The sequence below is a fragment of the Gadus chalcogrammus genome, chromosome 3 (assembly GCF_026213295.1).
Source record: "Gadus chalcogrammus isolate NIFS_2021 chromosome 3, NIFS_Gcha_1.0, whole genome shotgun sequence".
NCBI classification, from domain to species: Eukaryota; Metazoa; Chordata; class Actinopteri; order Gadiformes; family Gadidae; genus Gadus; species Gadus chalcogrammus.
In genome coordinates this window covers 18,287,480-18,302,894 of record NC_079414.1, presented here as the reverse complement: position 1 = coordinate 18,302,894, position 15,415 = coordinate 18,287,480, and the positions used below count along the sequence as shown (strand labels likewise).

The window sequence follows — 15,415 nt, the reverse complement described above, 5'->3', positions numbered from 1 at the left end:
AGTGTCAAAAGTCTGACCGTAATCCTCTCAGTATGCAGGTCACAGCGAAATGGCTTATTGTCTGTCTGAGAAGAAATGTCTTTTAATGGGTGGCTTTCAGGAGCTGTCAACACTGAAACCAGGAAATGTGTTATGAATGTTTTCATTATAAATGCTAAACCTCAGAGTGGGGATTTTAATGGAGCTCTTTCCTGGGTCTGGGGACTAAAACAGCCAATATGACACTCTGAAACGCTCCCCGTGAGGAACGCGTGTTTAAACTGAGATGAATAGAGGCCAACTGTTAGTGTTGAAATTATGTTTGCCCGTCAGACATAAAATCTTTCAAATGTCATATAAAAGGTAAGAAAATTACACATAGAGAGAGGTATTGGCAAATGATAAAAAGGATGTGAGATATCTTTTCGAAAGAATATTTCCCATCCATCTACTTTCTTGAATATCTTACCATACATTACATACAGCACCAAGAGTTCATTCCCATGATGAAAGTCCTAGGAAATTCATAGGATAATAGAAAATGCATTTGGGAAATTGCGTTCACGTGGAAACCACAGAAGCCGAATAACTCTATTATTAGTTTATGATTTATTGAGCTCTGCCTAATTACCATAGATAAGCAATATTTTGGGAAACAGGCTTTCGGCTTACAAAATAAATATAGTTTTATTTGTGTGGGAGTTATGTTATTCGATTGCACTTCTATCTACCTATTTCATTATTCATCCATCACATCTAACTTCTGACTGCCTGCCTGTCTGCCTGCCTGTCTGTCTGTCTGTCTGTCTGTCTGTCTGTCTGTCTGTCTGTCTGTCTGTCTGTCTGTCTGTCTGTCTGTCTGTCTGTCTGTCTGTCTGTCTGTCTGTCTGTCTGTCTGTCTGTCTGCCCACAGATCAGTCATCATGTGTCCACCGGGACAAGAGCCAGCTCACTGCGATGTGTTTTCACTCGCTGAGGTCAGATCCTTTCAACTGCGACTCACTGCTCATCAAATATTCACGAAAAAGAGACAACACATCTAATACAGCGAGCGGGGGCCGACCTGTTTCTTGAAAAATGATCCCACGCTATAATGCTCTGCGAATCACGAACCAGAGACACAAGCGCGTTCCCATGCCTGATCTTTTGTGAAAAAAAAAAAAAAGAAACAACATACAACAAACCAGCTCATCTCACCAGAGATAAACCATCCTGGAGACTAAAACCTCCCCTACCGCTTCCCCTCTCGCTTGACTTCCACGCTGGAGCTCCAATTACCCCGTCGGGGAAGGAGGGATGCTGGGAGCCCAAACACTCTTCTTATTGATTTATTTCCTGTGTTGTCAGTTCTAGCGGGGCGCTTTCTGCTGGCGGGGGGGGGGGGAAGGCGAGGGGTTGTGGGGGTGTGAGACCGGGTCAGCACACCTGTGGCAGAGGGCCGCTGCCTGGGGGGAAACCGTCTGTCCCTTTGCGTCTTGCATTCCTCACTGATCTCTGCTTGTGTAGACTTGAAATATACGGTATACAGCTACCGGGATGCATATGGTCAACCAACAGGGCAATACCTGACGTTCAGGGCAGAGAGACACTTTAATTTGCACCATACTGGTCTGGCACAAATCTTATTTTGATATATTTCCCTCTGTTTATTATTTCTGGCAGTTAATTTGCATGTTATATAGTCTGTGGACGGTGCCACCCCATCGGTGAGCATCGGGTGAAGGAGGTATTTCAGTCTTTAATAATTTGTTTTAAAATGTTGCTAGAATTGAATTGAATTGAGCATCCAAAGTTGAAGTGCTGGTGCGTTGGTGTGATAGAAGCACAAAGAACAAGCTGACTCCAAACTATGGAAAAGGACCAAATGTATGTTAGCCCACCCTGCAATCTACAGTTTAAAACCCCATCCTGCAGATGTCTACTACAATTATACAGCACAGTCAAACAGTGCCTCACAAAGGAATGAATAAAGATCTTCTCATCATGCGCCATTATGAAAAGCATCCTTTTTACTAACAACTTGTTATAAGGCATCTAAGAAAATGTAATTTCATTCTACAGTCAACTCATTACATGCTAACTGGCTGGGTAGCATCCACTTTAGGAACAATTGATATCGAAATGATTGATTGCTCCCGTTGGATGATGAAAAGCCAGGCAGATCATTTTATCTCATTCATTATCATTACGGCTAACATTAGCCAATGCTGGTTAAATTGTTTTACTCAGTGTTCTCGTCATACTCGTTGTTCCAATCATTTCTGACGTTGGCAACATGGTGTCCTGTCTGTAGTTTAACAGAACTACATTTTACTACGAGTTTTCCACTGATTGTCCACTGTTGTACACCTCCTCCTCCTCCTCCTCCTCCTCTCCCTTCTCCTCCTCCTACTCCCACTCCTCCTCCTCCTCCTCCTGCTCTCTCTTCTCCTCCTCCTAATCCAACTCCTCCTCCTCTCCATTCTCCTCCTCCTCTCCCTTCTCCTCCTCCTACCCCACTCCTTCTCCTCCTCCTCTCTCTTCTCCTCCTTGTACTCCCACTCCTCCCCCTTCTCCTCCTCCTCTCCCACTCCTTCTCCTCCTCCTCCTCTCCCACTCCTCCTCCTCCTCCTCCTCCTCTCCCTTCTCCTCCTCCTACTCCCACTCCTCCTCCTCCTCTGCCTTCTCCTCCTCCTCTCCCTTCTCCTCCTCCTACTCCCACTCCTCCTCCTCCTCCTCCTCCTCTCCCTTCTCCTCCTCCTACTCCCACTCCTCCTCCTCCTCTGCCTTCTCCTCCTCCTCTGCCTTCTCCTCCTCCTACTCCCACTCCTTCTCCTCCTCCTCTCCCTTCTCCTCCTCCTACTCCCACTCCTCCTCCTCCTCTGCCTTCTCCTCCTCCTCTCCCTTCTCCGCCTACTACTCCCACTCCTCCTCCTCTCCCTTCTCCTCCGCCTACTCCCACTTCTTTTCATTCCTCTCATCCTCTTTATTATTTGCCTCCTCTTCCCCCTTTCCCTCCTCCTCCACATTCTCCTCCTTTTTATTCCTCTCTTCCTCTTCCGTCTCCTCTACCTCCTCATCCACCCACCTCTTCTTCACACATTATTCCTCCTACTGCTCCTACTTCCACGCCGTCTTCTTCTCCTCGTCCTCCCCCTTCTGTTCTTCACCCCCCTTATTCTCATTCTTCTCTTCTTCTGATCATCATCCTTTGCCTTCTCTTTTTCGTCATCCTTCTTCTCTTCTTCTCCTTTTCCTCTCCCCTCCACCACCTGCTTAACCTCCTCCTCGTCCCTTCTTCCCCCCTCTCCCTCAACTTTTCCTCCTCATCAACCTCCTCCGCATATTTCCTCTCCTCCTCCTCCTCATCAATCCTCATCACCTCCTCCTTCCTCTTCTCCTCCTCCTCCTCCTCCTCATCCTTCCTCTCCTCTTCCTCATCCTTCCCCTCCTCCTCATCCTTCCTCTCGTCGTCGTCGTCGTAATCCTCCTGCTCCTCCTCCTCCTCCTCCTCCTCCTCCTCATCCTTCCTCTCCACCTCATCCTTCCTCTCCTCCTCCTCCTGCTCCTCCTCCTCCTCATCCTTCCTCTCCTCCTCCTTCCTCTCCTCTTCCTCCTCCTCCTCATCCTTCCTCTCCTCCTCCTCCTCCTCCTCCTCAGGAACATCAGACCACAGATGAAGTCCAGTGATGGAGAAGCGTCAGGCTCTCTCTCTGCTGATAACTCAGCTTTAATCTGCACGCTGCAGGCACGGCCCAGTGACTGAGCACCAGATTTACTCCCAGTTGGTCCACGTTATCACACCAGAGCAAACAAATGGGCACACACACACACACACACACACACACACACACACACACACACACACACACACACACACACACACACACACACACACACACACACACACACACACAAATACGAGAACATATATATACGCACACTCACACATACACACCCACACACACACACACACACACACACACACACACACACACACACACACACACAAAGACAGGCAGGTAAACTCACATGCTCACGCACACACACACACAAACACACACACATATAAGGCTGGATGGAACCTGAATTACAGCTGATTGCACATGGGGTTATCAGTGGGGCTAAGGAAGAAACTTTTTCACAGTTTTTTAATCTTTGCTTGATACTGGGTACAAACACACAGCAGCAAACTAGTCAAAAAGAAACACAAACAAAATGTCTCTATCGCAGCAGAAGCTGGAATTACTTTTTTTTTTATTCTTTACTCTGTTATTGGCAGATTCTGTATCTTATTTAAAAGACTGACAAAAACGTACGTGTCGCTATTTAATACAATGTTCACTCAGTTATTGTCAGGTATCTTGTTAAAACGACTGGAAAAAAAACAATTAACTATCACAACAGAGGCTTAGAATTAAGTTGTTTTCCTAAGCTGAATCCTGCATATCACTTTTTTATTCTGTTCACTCTGTTATAGTCTGGTATCTTATTCCAAGGACTGAATGTGGTTCTTTAAATAGAACTCACTGAAACGTATTCAACTTTTTGTAAAGAGGTTACGAAACCACCGGCCACAGTTTCAAACCTCCTCAGGCAAATGCCTTGCAGACGGACTCTATCAGTACTTTGCCGTGTGACATTTAACCACATGAATAATCAATATATTCATCCTACAGTCTGTTGGTTTCTCCAACACCAGTACAGCAGCACCAGCACCAGTACAACAGTACCAGTACACCAGTATAGCAAGCTAGTTTTTTGTTTAAGGCCAAAGTATCTCTACTATCTCATTAGTAACACAATTGACACTTAACAGACATCACCTCTTTGTTGATGTCCATTTATTTTGTAGTAGCTATGTGAAAGCAGAAGATTTACTTTCTTGCACTTCACTGGTATTTATAGTGAAGTGCAAGATCGAAATAAGCCATTGGCCTCTCTCTCCGTGGGTGTGAAAGGGTAGAACGTATTGTGTATTGCCAGGGTAGGGCATCCTTTACACGTGGTTCAACTCAGGATATGTGTAGATGCAGCACGCAGGGAGTCACTGGTTCACTATACCCAAGCATTTTTGAAAGAGTTAACAGTTGTGCACTTGGAAAATGCTTTTTTGTTAAAGAAAGAATTTAAACAGAGGCTGAAAAGAAATGTAAAAATAAATCTGACATGAATGTCTGACTGCTGAGGTGTGAAAACGCTAGTTCGATTTGATGGTGTTACTCTGTTTTTGCTACTGGTACTTATTTATATTCATGCAAATTGATTTCTGGAAAGTCAAATTAATCGTTCTATCAAATAGGTAAAATGATGGGGAGCAACCCATTTCTTTACGATTCAATTTGTTTTCCTTTCCCCTTCTAGTGTTATTTTTTTTGTAATAGGCGGAAAACTGCAAAACCGATTACAGTTTGTTTGCCGTTAAAACAAACTGTATTGCATTCTCTCAACCGACGTTGGAATGTCTGCCTGCAAATTATTATTAAAATAATTGCGTTTTTCATTATCATCGGCTAAAATGGATGGTCAAAGATGCAAAAATGAAATTCACTCTATGAATGCAATTTCCATAATTTCCGAATATTAAGAAGCCCAGTTTAAAAGACACCTCTGGGAAGAATAAGAAGTGAGATGACGGGATGGAATCACAGACTTTGGAATCATGTGGTTAATAGGAATAGTGTGGATACATTTAACACAAAACTACATTTAACGCAAACTATGTGACAAGGTATTACTTTAAAACTTCTTAAGACCCTTCTCTGTACTCATGCTTTATAGAGCTTACTTCCTATCTTACACTCCCTTTTAAAGTATATTTGCTCACAGCTTAAGCTCCAAAATGACAACGTTTTACTCCAGAGGCATATTTGAAAGAGATAAACATTGAGAGAGAGAGAGAGAGAGAGGGAGAGAGAGAGAGAGAGAGAGAGAGAGAGAGAGAGAGAGAGAGAGAGAGAGAGAGAGAGAGAGAGAGAGAGAGAGAGAGAGAGAGAGAGAGAGAGAGAGAGAGAGAGAGAGAGAGAGCGCGAGAGAGAGAGGGGGGGGGGGGGACAACAACAACAATGTTTTATTCCATCAAGGGAGAGTCTGTACTAATTCCTTATTACTTTAATCATATCTCCTAAACAGTTGCTATTAAACTCTATTGTGCAATACAGAATGTATTAATATTGTTTCTGAGCAAGAGACCTGTTTTCACAGCAGAGATAACATGTATACTACAGGCTAATCTTGAACATTAGTCGTGTGAAATAGAATGTAACTAAAAGTAGAAAAGGTTGTGTGAAATAGACATATTATATAAGCTCAATATAAGAAAAGTCTAGGTCGGCAGAAGTACCTTTTCCTTTCTATTGTCCAGCAAATATTTTTGCTTACAAACAGTATTTTAAGAATGTATCGGCCACTCCCCAAAGTGATGTTAGGTGCCATTCCAGGGAGGAAATGTCGCAAGCCTCTGGCATACCTTCCCATACAAAACATTTCACTAGATTGTATACAATGAACACAATGACAAATATACCTCTTGGGGCACTTTTTATTTATTTAGTCACTAAATAACAAACGAGAGAGAGAGAGAGAGAGAGAGAGAGAGAGAGAGAGAGAGAGAGAGAGAGAGAGAGAGAGAGAGAGAGAGAGAGAGAGAGAGAGAGAGAGAGAGAGAGAGAGAGAGAGAGGCCTCTGCTTATGTGAATGAATATATAGTATCCATTATTCATTATATCTGTATCTTGCACTCTTTTGACTTTCCCACGTAGAAATTCCCTGACATTTTGATATAGTTCAGTTAAATGCCAAGGATCAGAACGAAATGAGGAAAGCAATTTATTGACCCCTGAAGCATGGTGTCTCGCCATGCAGGGCCCCCCCCTATCAGCAATGAAGGCAGGAATAACAGCACACGGGAAATTAATAGCTGAGTTTTGGCTCCTTTGTCACTACTCTGCATACAAATTTCCAAATCATGACACATATAATGTATACTCCATGGCAGATGCTGTATATACAGTATATACAGATGTTGCTTACCAAACAGTTAAATCACACATGAAGAGGAGGTTTTTTTATCTATGGAAGAGTCGGTTAATTAGCAGTGCATTTATTAAATTATGTTCATGTGTTTTATTTTTGTTCAAGTGCCTTTAATGTAACATCCACAGAAGTATACATTTTGGACTGTGGTACTCATAGTGGTTATCATAAAACATTTAAATCACATATATATTCATGCTTTATTTACCCGTCGTTTGCTCAGTGAGAAAACTGGGCTACTAAAAGGAGCAACTGAAAGTATAAAAACTATACTTGACTGTGTTTATCGTCTAACAACCCCATTATGTATTTCAGAACTGATTGAATTACATCCCCATCGCGCACGGCTGGTTTGTGAGCGCATCAATTCAACCAAAAACACAACTGTAGTTAAACCCTCGACCAAAATGAAAGGCATATCTAAAAGAGATTTAAACTGAGTTCCTCTAAGTAACTACTTTACAAAGTACATGAAATGTTTAAGTGACTTGAAGATAAGACTCCCTGAAGAAGCCACTCTCAGTTCCCATGGTGTTTTTCTGGTGGACATCAAAGAAGAATCCAATTATGAATCGTTGGCTGAATTAAATTCCGGTGCCTTTATTCCTCTCCTGTTTCCCTCATCCATTTCCCTACGCTATAGATCCTTCTTCCTTCTGTCAGCCGGTTCACTCTCTAAAACATAATACTCAACTTTGAGCTTAGTCAAGAGAGCTTGTGAGTTTAGTGTGAAATGTGAAATTAAACTTGGCGGTGGTTGATCTTAAATCTTAGAAGTCTAAAAAATGTTGGCTCAAAACTTTGGGATTATAGCAGTGAGTTGGGTGTGGGTTCAGGCCTGCACTGTGTGGACTGTGTCTCTGGGACATGGGGAGAAGGAGTCACCTGGTGTACTAACGCACAGATAGGACTTGATGTTGGGGGATACTCAATACAAAGAGGAGTATAGTACGGGGGTGGGGGGGGAATTATAATAGGGGACATTTACAGAGTCTTTATTCTTGAGTCGAAACTTTCAACTCGAGAATAATCACACTTTCGACTCGAAAGTGTGATTATTTTTGCTTCCCGTGATTTTTAACAATCAGTCTCTGTCCTCGACGTCTCTCCCTCCTGAACCTGCTCCTAAATCTCCTGCCAAAACCTATGCTGTTCAATAGGTACAATATATAGATTATCCTGTGGCTTCCTATAGCGGTAGTAAAAACATGTGGGATTTCATTGCATGCCGATTTATGTATCCATTATTTTCTATGCTGCCTAACGGGGGAGAGGGAGGGAGAGAGAGAGAGAGAGAGAGAGAGAGAGAGAGAGAGAGAGAGAGAGAGAGAGAGAGAGAGAGAGAGGGAGAGGGAGAGGGAGAGGGAGGGAGAGGGAGAGAGGAGGGGAGAGAAAGAGGGAGGGAGGGAGAGGAAGAGAGGAGGGCAGAGAAAGAGGGAGGGAGACAGAGAGAGGAGGGGAGAGAAAGATAGGGAGGGAGTGACAGAGTGACAGAGAGCAAGAGGGTGCATGAGGGAGACAGAGAGAGGGTGTGTGAGTGTGTGTGCGTGTACATGTAAGGATGTGTTAGTCTGTGTGTCCATTTGTGTTCAACAATTTGTTTTCAACATTATTATCTCCCCCAGTGCAGAGCCCCAAACCGCCTTTAAAATCGTACTTCCTCAGAACATGAACATTTTCTTCTTCTTTTCTTCTTAAAGGATAATGCAGACGCGTCGCCGGTGGATCCCTTTGTACTGCACCACCACCAGCGGCCCCGTGCTGTCCTGCTGCGTACCGTGTACAAGTAGACCCGGGGAGCTGCGCTTCTATGAAGACGTTGGCAGGCTGCGCTCCCCAGCCGGGCCCGGGGTGAGGGAACAACAGAAGAGCTCCTGCGGTCGTTGCTCTGCCTGTTGGCAGCAGTTCCCCCCTCTCTGACAGTCCCGCCTGACACTCCTGGGGGGAATCTCATGAATATATTTAGGACCGTTAAACCTTTTTTTTTTTTTTTTTAAAGGAGCTGCTTTGCATGCACGCGGTTTAATCATTACAATGCAAATCAGGCGGGTGGGATGTTAAATAAGGTCTGAGTGAGAAAATGAAAAATGGATGGGGGGCAAATTCATGGGAATCTTATCTACGGGGGCAGCCATTTTGAGGTAAAATGTCCATTACAGCCAGTGTTTATTCCTAATGTGGGTCTGACTCGCTCAAGAAATCCCCCACCTCGACACGTGGAGGTCTTGTGAAGTGTGATAATGTTCACTCATTACCAGGCCTAACCCGGTTAATCGTGAGGGCCATAATAAGTTTTCACAATAGCAATGTTTCGCTGTCTACGTTGTTGTTTTGTAGCATTAGCGCTTTCCGAATATGCTGTGGGTCTTTGTCTTTATTACCTCAGCCCAATACCCATGGCTGCTAACGAGGAGCTGCGCTAATGAGAACACCGTGTACGGGGCCAGAAGGTGATGCCGGTCATTCTGATGGCGGAGGTGGTGGTGATGGTGGTGGTGGTGGTGGTGGTGGTGGTGGTGGTGGTGGTGGTGGTGGTGGCGGTGGTGGCGGTGGTGGTGGTAGTGGTGGTGATGGCGGTGGCGGTAGTGGTGGTGGTGGCGGTGGTGGCGGTGGTGGTGGTAGTGGTGGTGATGGCGGTGGCGGTAGTGGTGGTGGTGGCGGTGACTTTTTTTTTTCTAAAACGACTTGAATGAGTGCCGTTGTGCAGCAGGTAGGGGTTAGCTACCGAGCTCAAGAACACCTTCCAGGTGAACTGCAGACATGGGGAATTACATCGAATAGTTTGACTAACTACCCTACTGGTTGTAAGCTATCCATTCATTCATGCCAAAGGATCATTGCGGATGTCTAACTGGTCTCAGTTGTATATGTTTACCATTGTAATCATATGAATGAATAAACTTGAAACTTGGAGATACCCAAACTACTACCCTACTAGTAGTTAGCTATCTACTAGACTAGACCACTGAAACACAGGATGGATAGTAAAGGCATAACTCTTGAGTTGCAGAAACCCTTTTGTGCTCTAAATCACCCTACCACGCCTGGATCCGTGCCGTGAATCGCTTTAGAAAGTATTTTTTCCAGTGTACGTCAGTCCGGAAAATATCTGTAGATGATGGATGCGTGCAGAGAGCGTCCTGCTCCACTTCTGCTTTCATTAGCATTCTTTGACACACACCTCTTTTACCGCAAGACCGATAACCTTTCCCTTGCAGGTACCGGGCCTTTAATTGAGGGGAATGGAGCCGCGTGTAATAGGGGCCCTCTCTCGACTCTTTTCAATTAATCTTGTATCGGGAGTAAATTGTATCTTGAGTAATTATACACTGTTGTGGATCATTTGTTTTAATCATAATGTTAATGACACCATTCTGTTCTGTGGCGATATCCATCTTTGAACTAATTAATTAGCCTCATAATGACATTTTCACAGAATTTTGGGACGAAGCAGCTACTTTACAGCCCCTCCCTCTCCTAAAAAGAACATACACCCACAAAAGTTGCTCTGCGGTTCAAGCAAAAATAAATAAATAAGAGTAGAGGTTTTTGGAACCATCACCTTTCTCTGCTCCGATCTCTGTGGGTTCGCTCAGTTCTGAATGGTCTATTTTAGACTGTTATATGTTATAAAGACTTGCATGGGGGCAGCGTGAAGGCTCAACCTGCTTGTCCGCCAACCATGTTATTTACCCTCCTGTTACGTTGCAGGTCAAATTGAGCAATTTTAAATTTGAAATTGTAGGAAAAATACGGAAAAAACCTTCTTTAGAATGAACCTTATTCTGATGGACTAAATTTGTGTAAACTACATTCAAAATAAAAATGGACAGGCATACGGAACTACCCCCTGCATGTTCATATCACAGCAATACTGACCGGGTCAATTTGAAAGTGGAGGCTCAATATTATGATTAACAATGTAAGGGTATCGAGGGCTGCAACGAGAGGTGATTGTAACACCAAATTTAGGAAGACCACTTTTGGGCAATCAGCATTCTCATTCCAGGCAACAGGAAAATGGAACTCAATCCCGCTCCATGTTAGAGACATGGCTATAAGAGAATCAATCATGCGAGCATAGGTCCTTTTATATGGAACACCAAATATTTTACGGATTTGTAATTTTACTCTGTAATGTTTTTGATGCTGTGTTTTTTTTTTAGTTTGTCTGTAATGTTTAGTATCTCTTTTATTGTCCTTTGAACTCGCTGCCCAGGGACCACAGATTAGCTTTTCGGCTAACTCTGGTATAAAACTTGTTCTGTGCATGGTCCCTGTCAACTTAACCAATAAACTAAAGCTAAAAAATAGCGCATCAAATATCAAAAAATAAATGAAAAAAGAAAGAGACTTGGGAGATGTCTGTCTGTCAACACAGTTTTGTACGGCAAAACATCAGATCATCGTTATCTTCATCGGCACATTTTCTTCGAATTGGGATTGTGCTAAAATGGAGGTTGTGGGGATTGATGTTCTCGTCCATCATGCATTCCACAACATGACCCCATCACCCATTTGGTTAAAACATTTATTCATGACATTATTCATGTCAGAGCCAGCTTTATTATCAGCATTCAATGGCTTAACTGATGCTTCGATATTGTGAATGACCAGCACAAAGTTGCAAGCTTTTTGAATCGGTTGTGGTTTAAAAGTGCAAACACACGCATGCACCAATCTCACACACACACACACACACACACACACACACACACACACACACACACACACACACACACACACACACACACACACACACACACACACACACACACACACACACACAGATACACGGACACACAAAGTGATAAAGCTTTCCATTAAAATACAGACATGTTTTCTACTATTCTACAAATAAGACACATTTTCCTTTCTGTGGCCCTCAATGCAAGTGTGTTTTCGTTCAGTGTGTGTGTCTACCAAAACTGCACAACAAAGACTCTTGAGCTTGGGTTTTCTTTAACATATTGACCCGAGGTCTGGCACTCTCTTCATTTATTGATTCTGCCGATTACTCGTTTTACTGCCATCGACGTCCGAAGAGCTGTCATAAAGGGTAATAAATAACCTGGGGAAAATATGGCCCTAACCCAAACCCTGCACAATCAATTCGAAAGTCCATATGATGTGCTTGCATAATATCACGCAACAACATTATACATTAACTTTCACTTACACTTTCCACAAAACAAACAGATCCCACTTTCCCTTAAGACCCGGGGGAGAAGGGGGAGTCATTTCACCTCGTCTTGAATATAGGGAGATCCGCGGCCTAGCTTAATTTTAATTTCAAGACTTTGCCTCAACGCGACAGCTACATTGTCATCCACCCACCGTCTCCATTCGCAGTATCCCCATTGACACACCTTCCTCTCTGCATACAGGAGGGGGAAGGCGGGGGGGTGGAGACCGGAGAGAATGGATCTACGGAGGGAATGTTCTCTTTGTTTTCCATGTAGCGGGGAGAGAAAGACAAAGCAGCATTTTGTTCAATTGACAGAAATACTGGAGGGCCTTTCTAGTGAGGGAGGATACTCTCATAACATCTGCATACCGGAAGAAGCCTTGTAGAGATCCTCTCTCAGCCATAAGTGACACCAGGACAGCAGCACATCAATTATGTAGCATGTCTCCTGGAAGACTTAACATGCATGGGAAAGAAAGAGCCAGCTATGTACTAGGATGAGCTATGATTAAGCTTTGTGTGTTTGTGTGTGCGTGTGCGTGTGTTTGTGTGTGTGTGTGTGTGTGTGTGTGTGTGTGTGTGTGTGTGTGTGCATGTGCGTGTGTGTATGCGTGCATGCATGCATATGAGCACAACTGTGTATTCCTTCTGTGATTTGCGAGGGTTTGTAGGTAAAGGTTAATGAACAACTTGAATCAGTCAGAGACTGACATTTCATCGCCGTGTCACAGGTAAAGGTAATTCCAGCCGCGCCTCACAGTTTTCATCTATTGACCTTCAAGATGCCTTCCCCGCAGGTCAACGCAAGATGACATCTGCCCACGGCCAAATATGCGTACAGCTTTTTCCCTGAGTCTCCCACAATTGTTGCAGGTGTCAAGTCCAAAAACAGGAGACAACACCTTTGGTGCAGGAGCCATGAATATGTATGGTGATATATATGGTTCAATCCTGAATACGGCCTTTGATTTGATGGCGGAATCTCCCTAATTTTTCATTTCCATTTCCATTTGTACAGACACCGTAAAAAGAGTGATGATTTGAAAGCACCGCGCAACTCATCTCGGCCATCTGCTACTCAACGCGCACCCGACATCCCTCATAATTGTCCTCCCTCCACGATGTGTGCATACATGGCATATAAGGTGTTTATGGGAAACAAAAGTGCTTCCGCATTTGATTTACAAGTATTGCTTATATGCACCTAATTCTTTGCTTGGGTTGTTTGTTTCCGGAACAATCCAATCTTTCAATCTGTTTATCACAATTGATCTGTCCTATTTTTAACACGTTCTCCTATATCTATGGGTCTTGCACATATTGGCAGCACCATTAGCATATTGGAAGAGTGTCTACCATTAGATGCTACCACTATTAGCACCAAGCGTTCTCATCTCTCTCTCTCTCCCTCTCTCTCTCTCTATCTCTTGCTCGCTATCTATTTATTGCTTTCGCTCTCTCTCTCTCAATCGCTCTCTCTCTCTCTCTCTCTCTCTCTCTCTCTCTCTCTCTCTCTCTCTCTCTCTCTCTCTCTCTCTCTCTCTCTCTCTCTCTCTCTCACTTTCTCACTCTCTCGGTCTCTCTCGCACTCCCTCCGCCAGAGACAAGAGGACGATGAGTGAGGGAAGAACCAGGGAGGCTAGGAGAGACACACTGACAACACCAGCGGCCATATGGAGGCTGCTTGCTAATTAATTCAGACGTGATGGATGAGCTGTTCACTCACTGAAAACATGTACCAGAGGTGGAGACGTAGGGAACAACAACACCGAAGTACAGAATCTGGAAATATGGAGTAAAACTATTGACTGAGCAAAGATACTTTCTACCCATCATGTCAAGGAAAGTTGAGGAGATTGAAGAATAATATACAATAATAGTGGATCGTTCCGAACTGTACCCATTTTATACTTCATAAGATGCTTAATTAGTTTGTTGTAATTTGAGTCTGATGGTTATGTGTTTTTAGAAACATAAAAAACGGTTAACAGCAGAAGGAGAGAGTTTCGAAGAGGAATGGGGGCAGATGACAGTTGATATACAATAATACTGAAATGAACCCCCATTAATTCATACTTTATACACCATAACATGCCTCCCTCTTCTATTGCCTGCGTCAGACTGTTACAATGTCTATAAGTCTAAAGAACATAAGTCCCGAGTGGAGAGCTGCAGAGAGCAGGAGAGAGTGTTTCAAAGAGGAAGGGGAATTGAGCTCCGACTTGTGCCTCTGCCTTGCCATGCCACAGTGAATGGTAATGAGTTACATGCTCGGCATTGTAATGACCAGTGACCCTCACGCTGTGATTTTATTGGCTCCCGTCAAGCCCTCCAGGTGTCCTCTGAGCAAGGCCTCGGCCAACCACTGGTCTGCACCTGACGGGAATATGCATGAAGTTGTAAGTTGAAAAAGATTGATTTGTTTAAAATAACCCAGGGCTGTGTGTGAGGGGGGGGTTTAAGTACTACCTGCTGAGGAGAAAAACAACACGGGAAAAAGGCTTTTTGTTTGCACTACAGAAAATACCCTTGATTAACCAAGCCTGTCGGTAATAAAGTGTAAAGCAGCCGCTGCATCTGGAGGTGTTAAGAGTTCATTGGCTCGGGCCCACAGGAAATCACACACAGAAATGGCGAAATATGAATATATTCACTGGTCTCTTACAGTATAGTGGTTGGGTTTGTGTTCCTCTCCTTCTGCTTATCCTCCTGTGTACGCTCTCCTCGCGTTTCCTAGTTCTGTCTCTTCAGCTGCTTGTGTACCTCACCTGCCCACCAGGGGGACTCTGGGACTTCTGTCTCCCTTGCTTCATTAGCCAACCGAGCCCATTCTGAAGGGTTTGTTTGTCCACATCAAGTCAGTCAAATAGAAACAAATGGGTTGTTACAATGACAATTAGAGTGGATTCAAAGAATAAATATTATGATGGCGTTTTGACCTATAGATCCCCTTCAGCCCGTTTTAATGTCAAGGTGACAAATGGAGTCTCTGATGCCTAACTAATAGGATGCTGAAGTAGAAACGTTGTATACGACTGCTTCTGGCTTCCCCTTAATTGCCTGTGTAAATCTTTGTAAGTCTTCCTGACGGTGGCACAAAAAACAATCTAATATATTGCATGAATATGATTAAGGACTTGATTTTAAAAATAGAAACAAGTCTGGAAATGTAAACTCTGCATTCAATAACATGATAGGTTCATTGGAACAAAACGCAAACATTGTACAGAGAAG

General features: G+C 43.7%; 1 protein-coding gene across 1 annotated transcript; it reads left to right on the top strand.

The window, feature by feature from the left end:
• Positions 1–2,569: 2,569 nt before the first annotated feature.
• LOC130380065 (uncharacterized protein DDB_G0271670-like) lies at positions 2,570–3,638 on the top strand (the record flags this gene model as incomplete). The annotated part of the gene is given in 2 exon segments (XM_056587247.1): positions 2,570–2,859; positions 3,278–3,638. Coding segments are annotated over 2 exon segments (651 nt in total), but the record flags the coding sequence as incomplete, so codon positions are not given.
• Between the last annotated feature and the right edge of the window lie 11,777 nt (positions 3,639–15,415).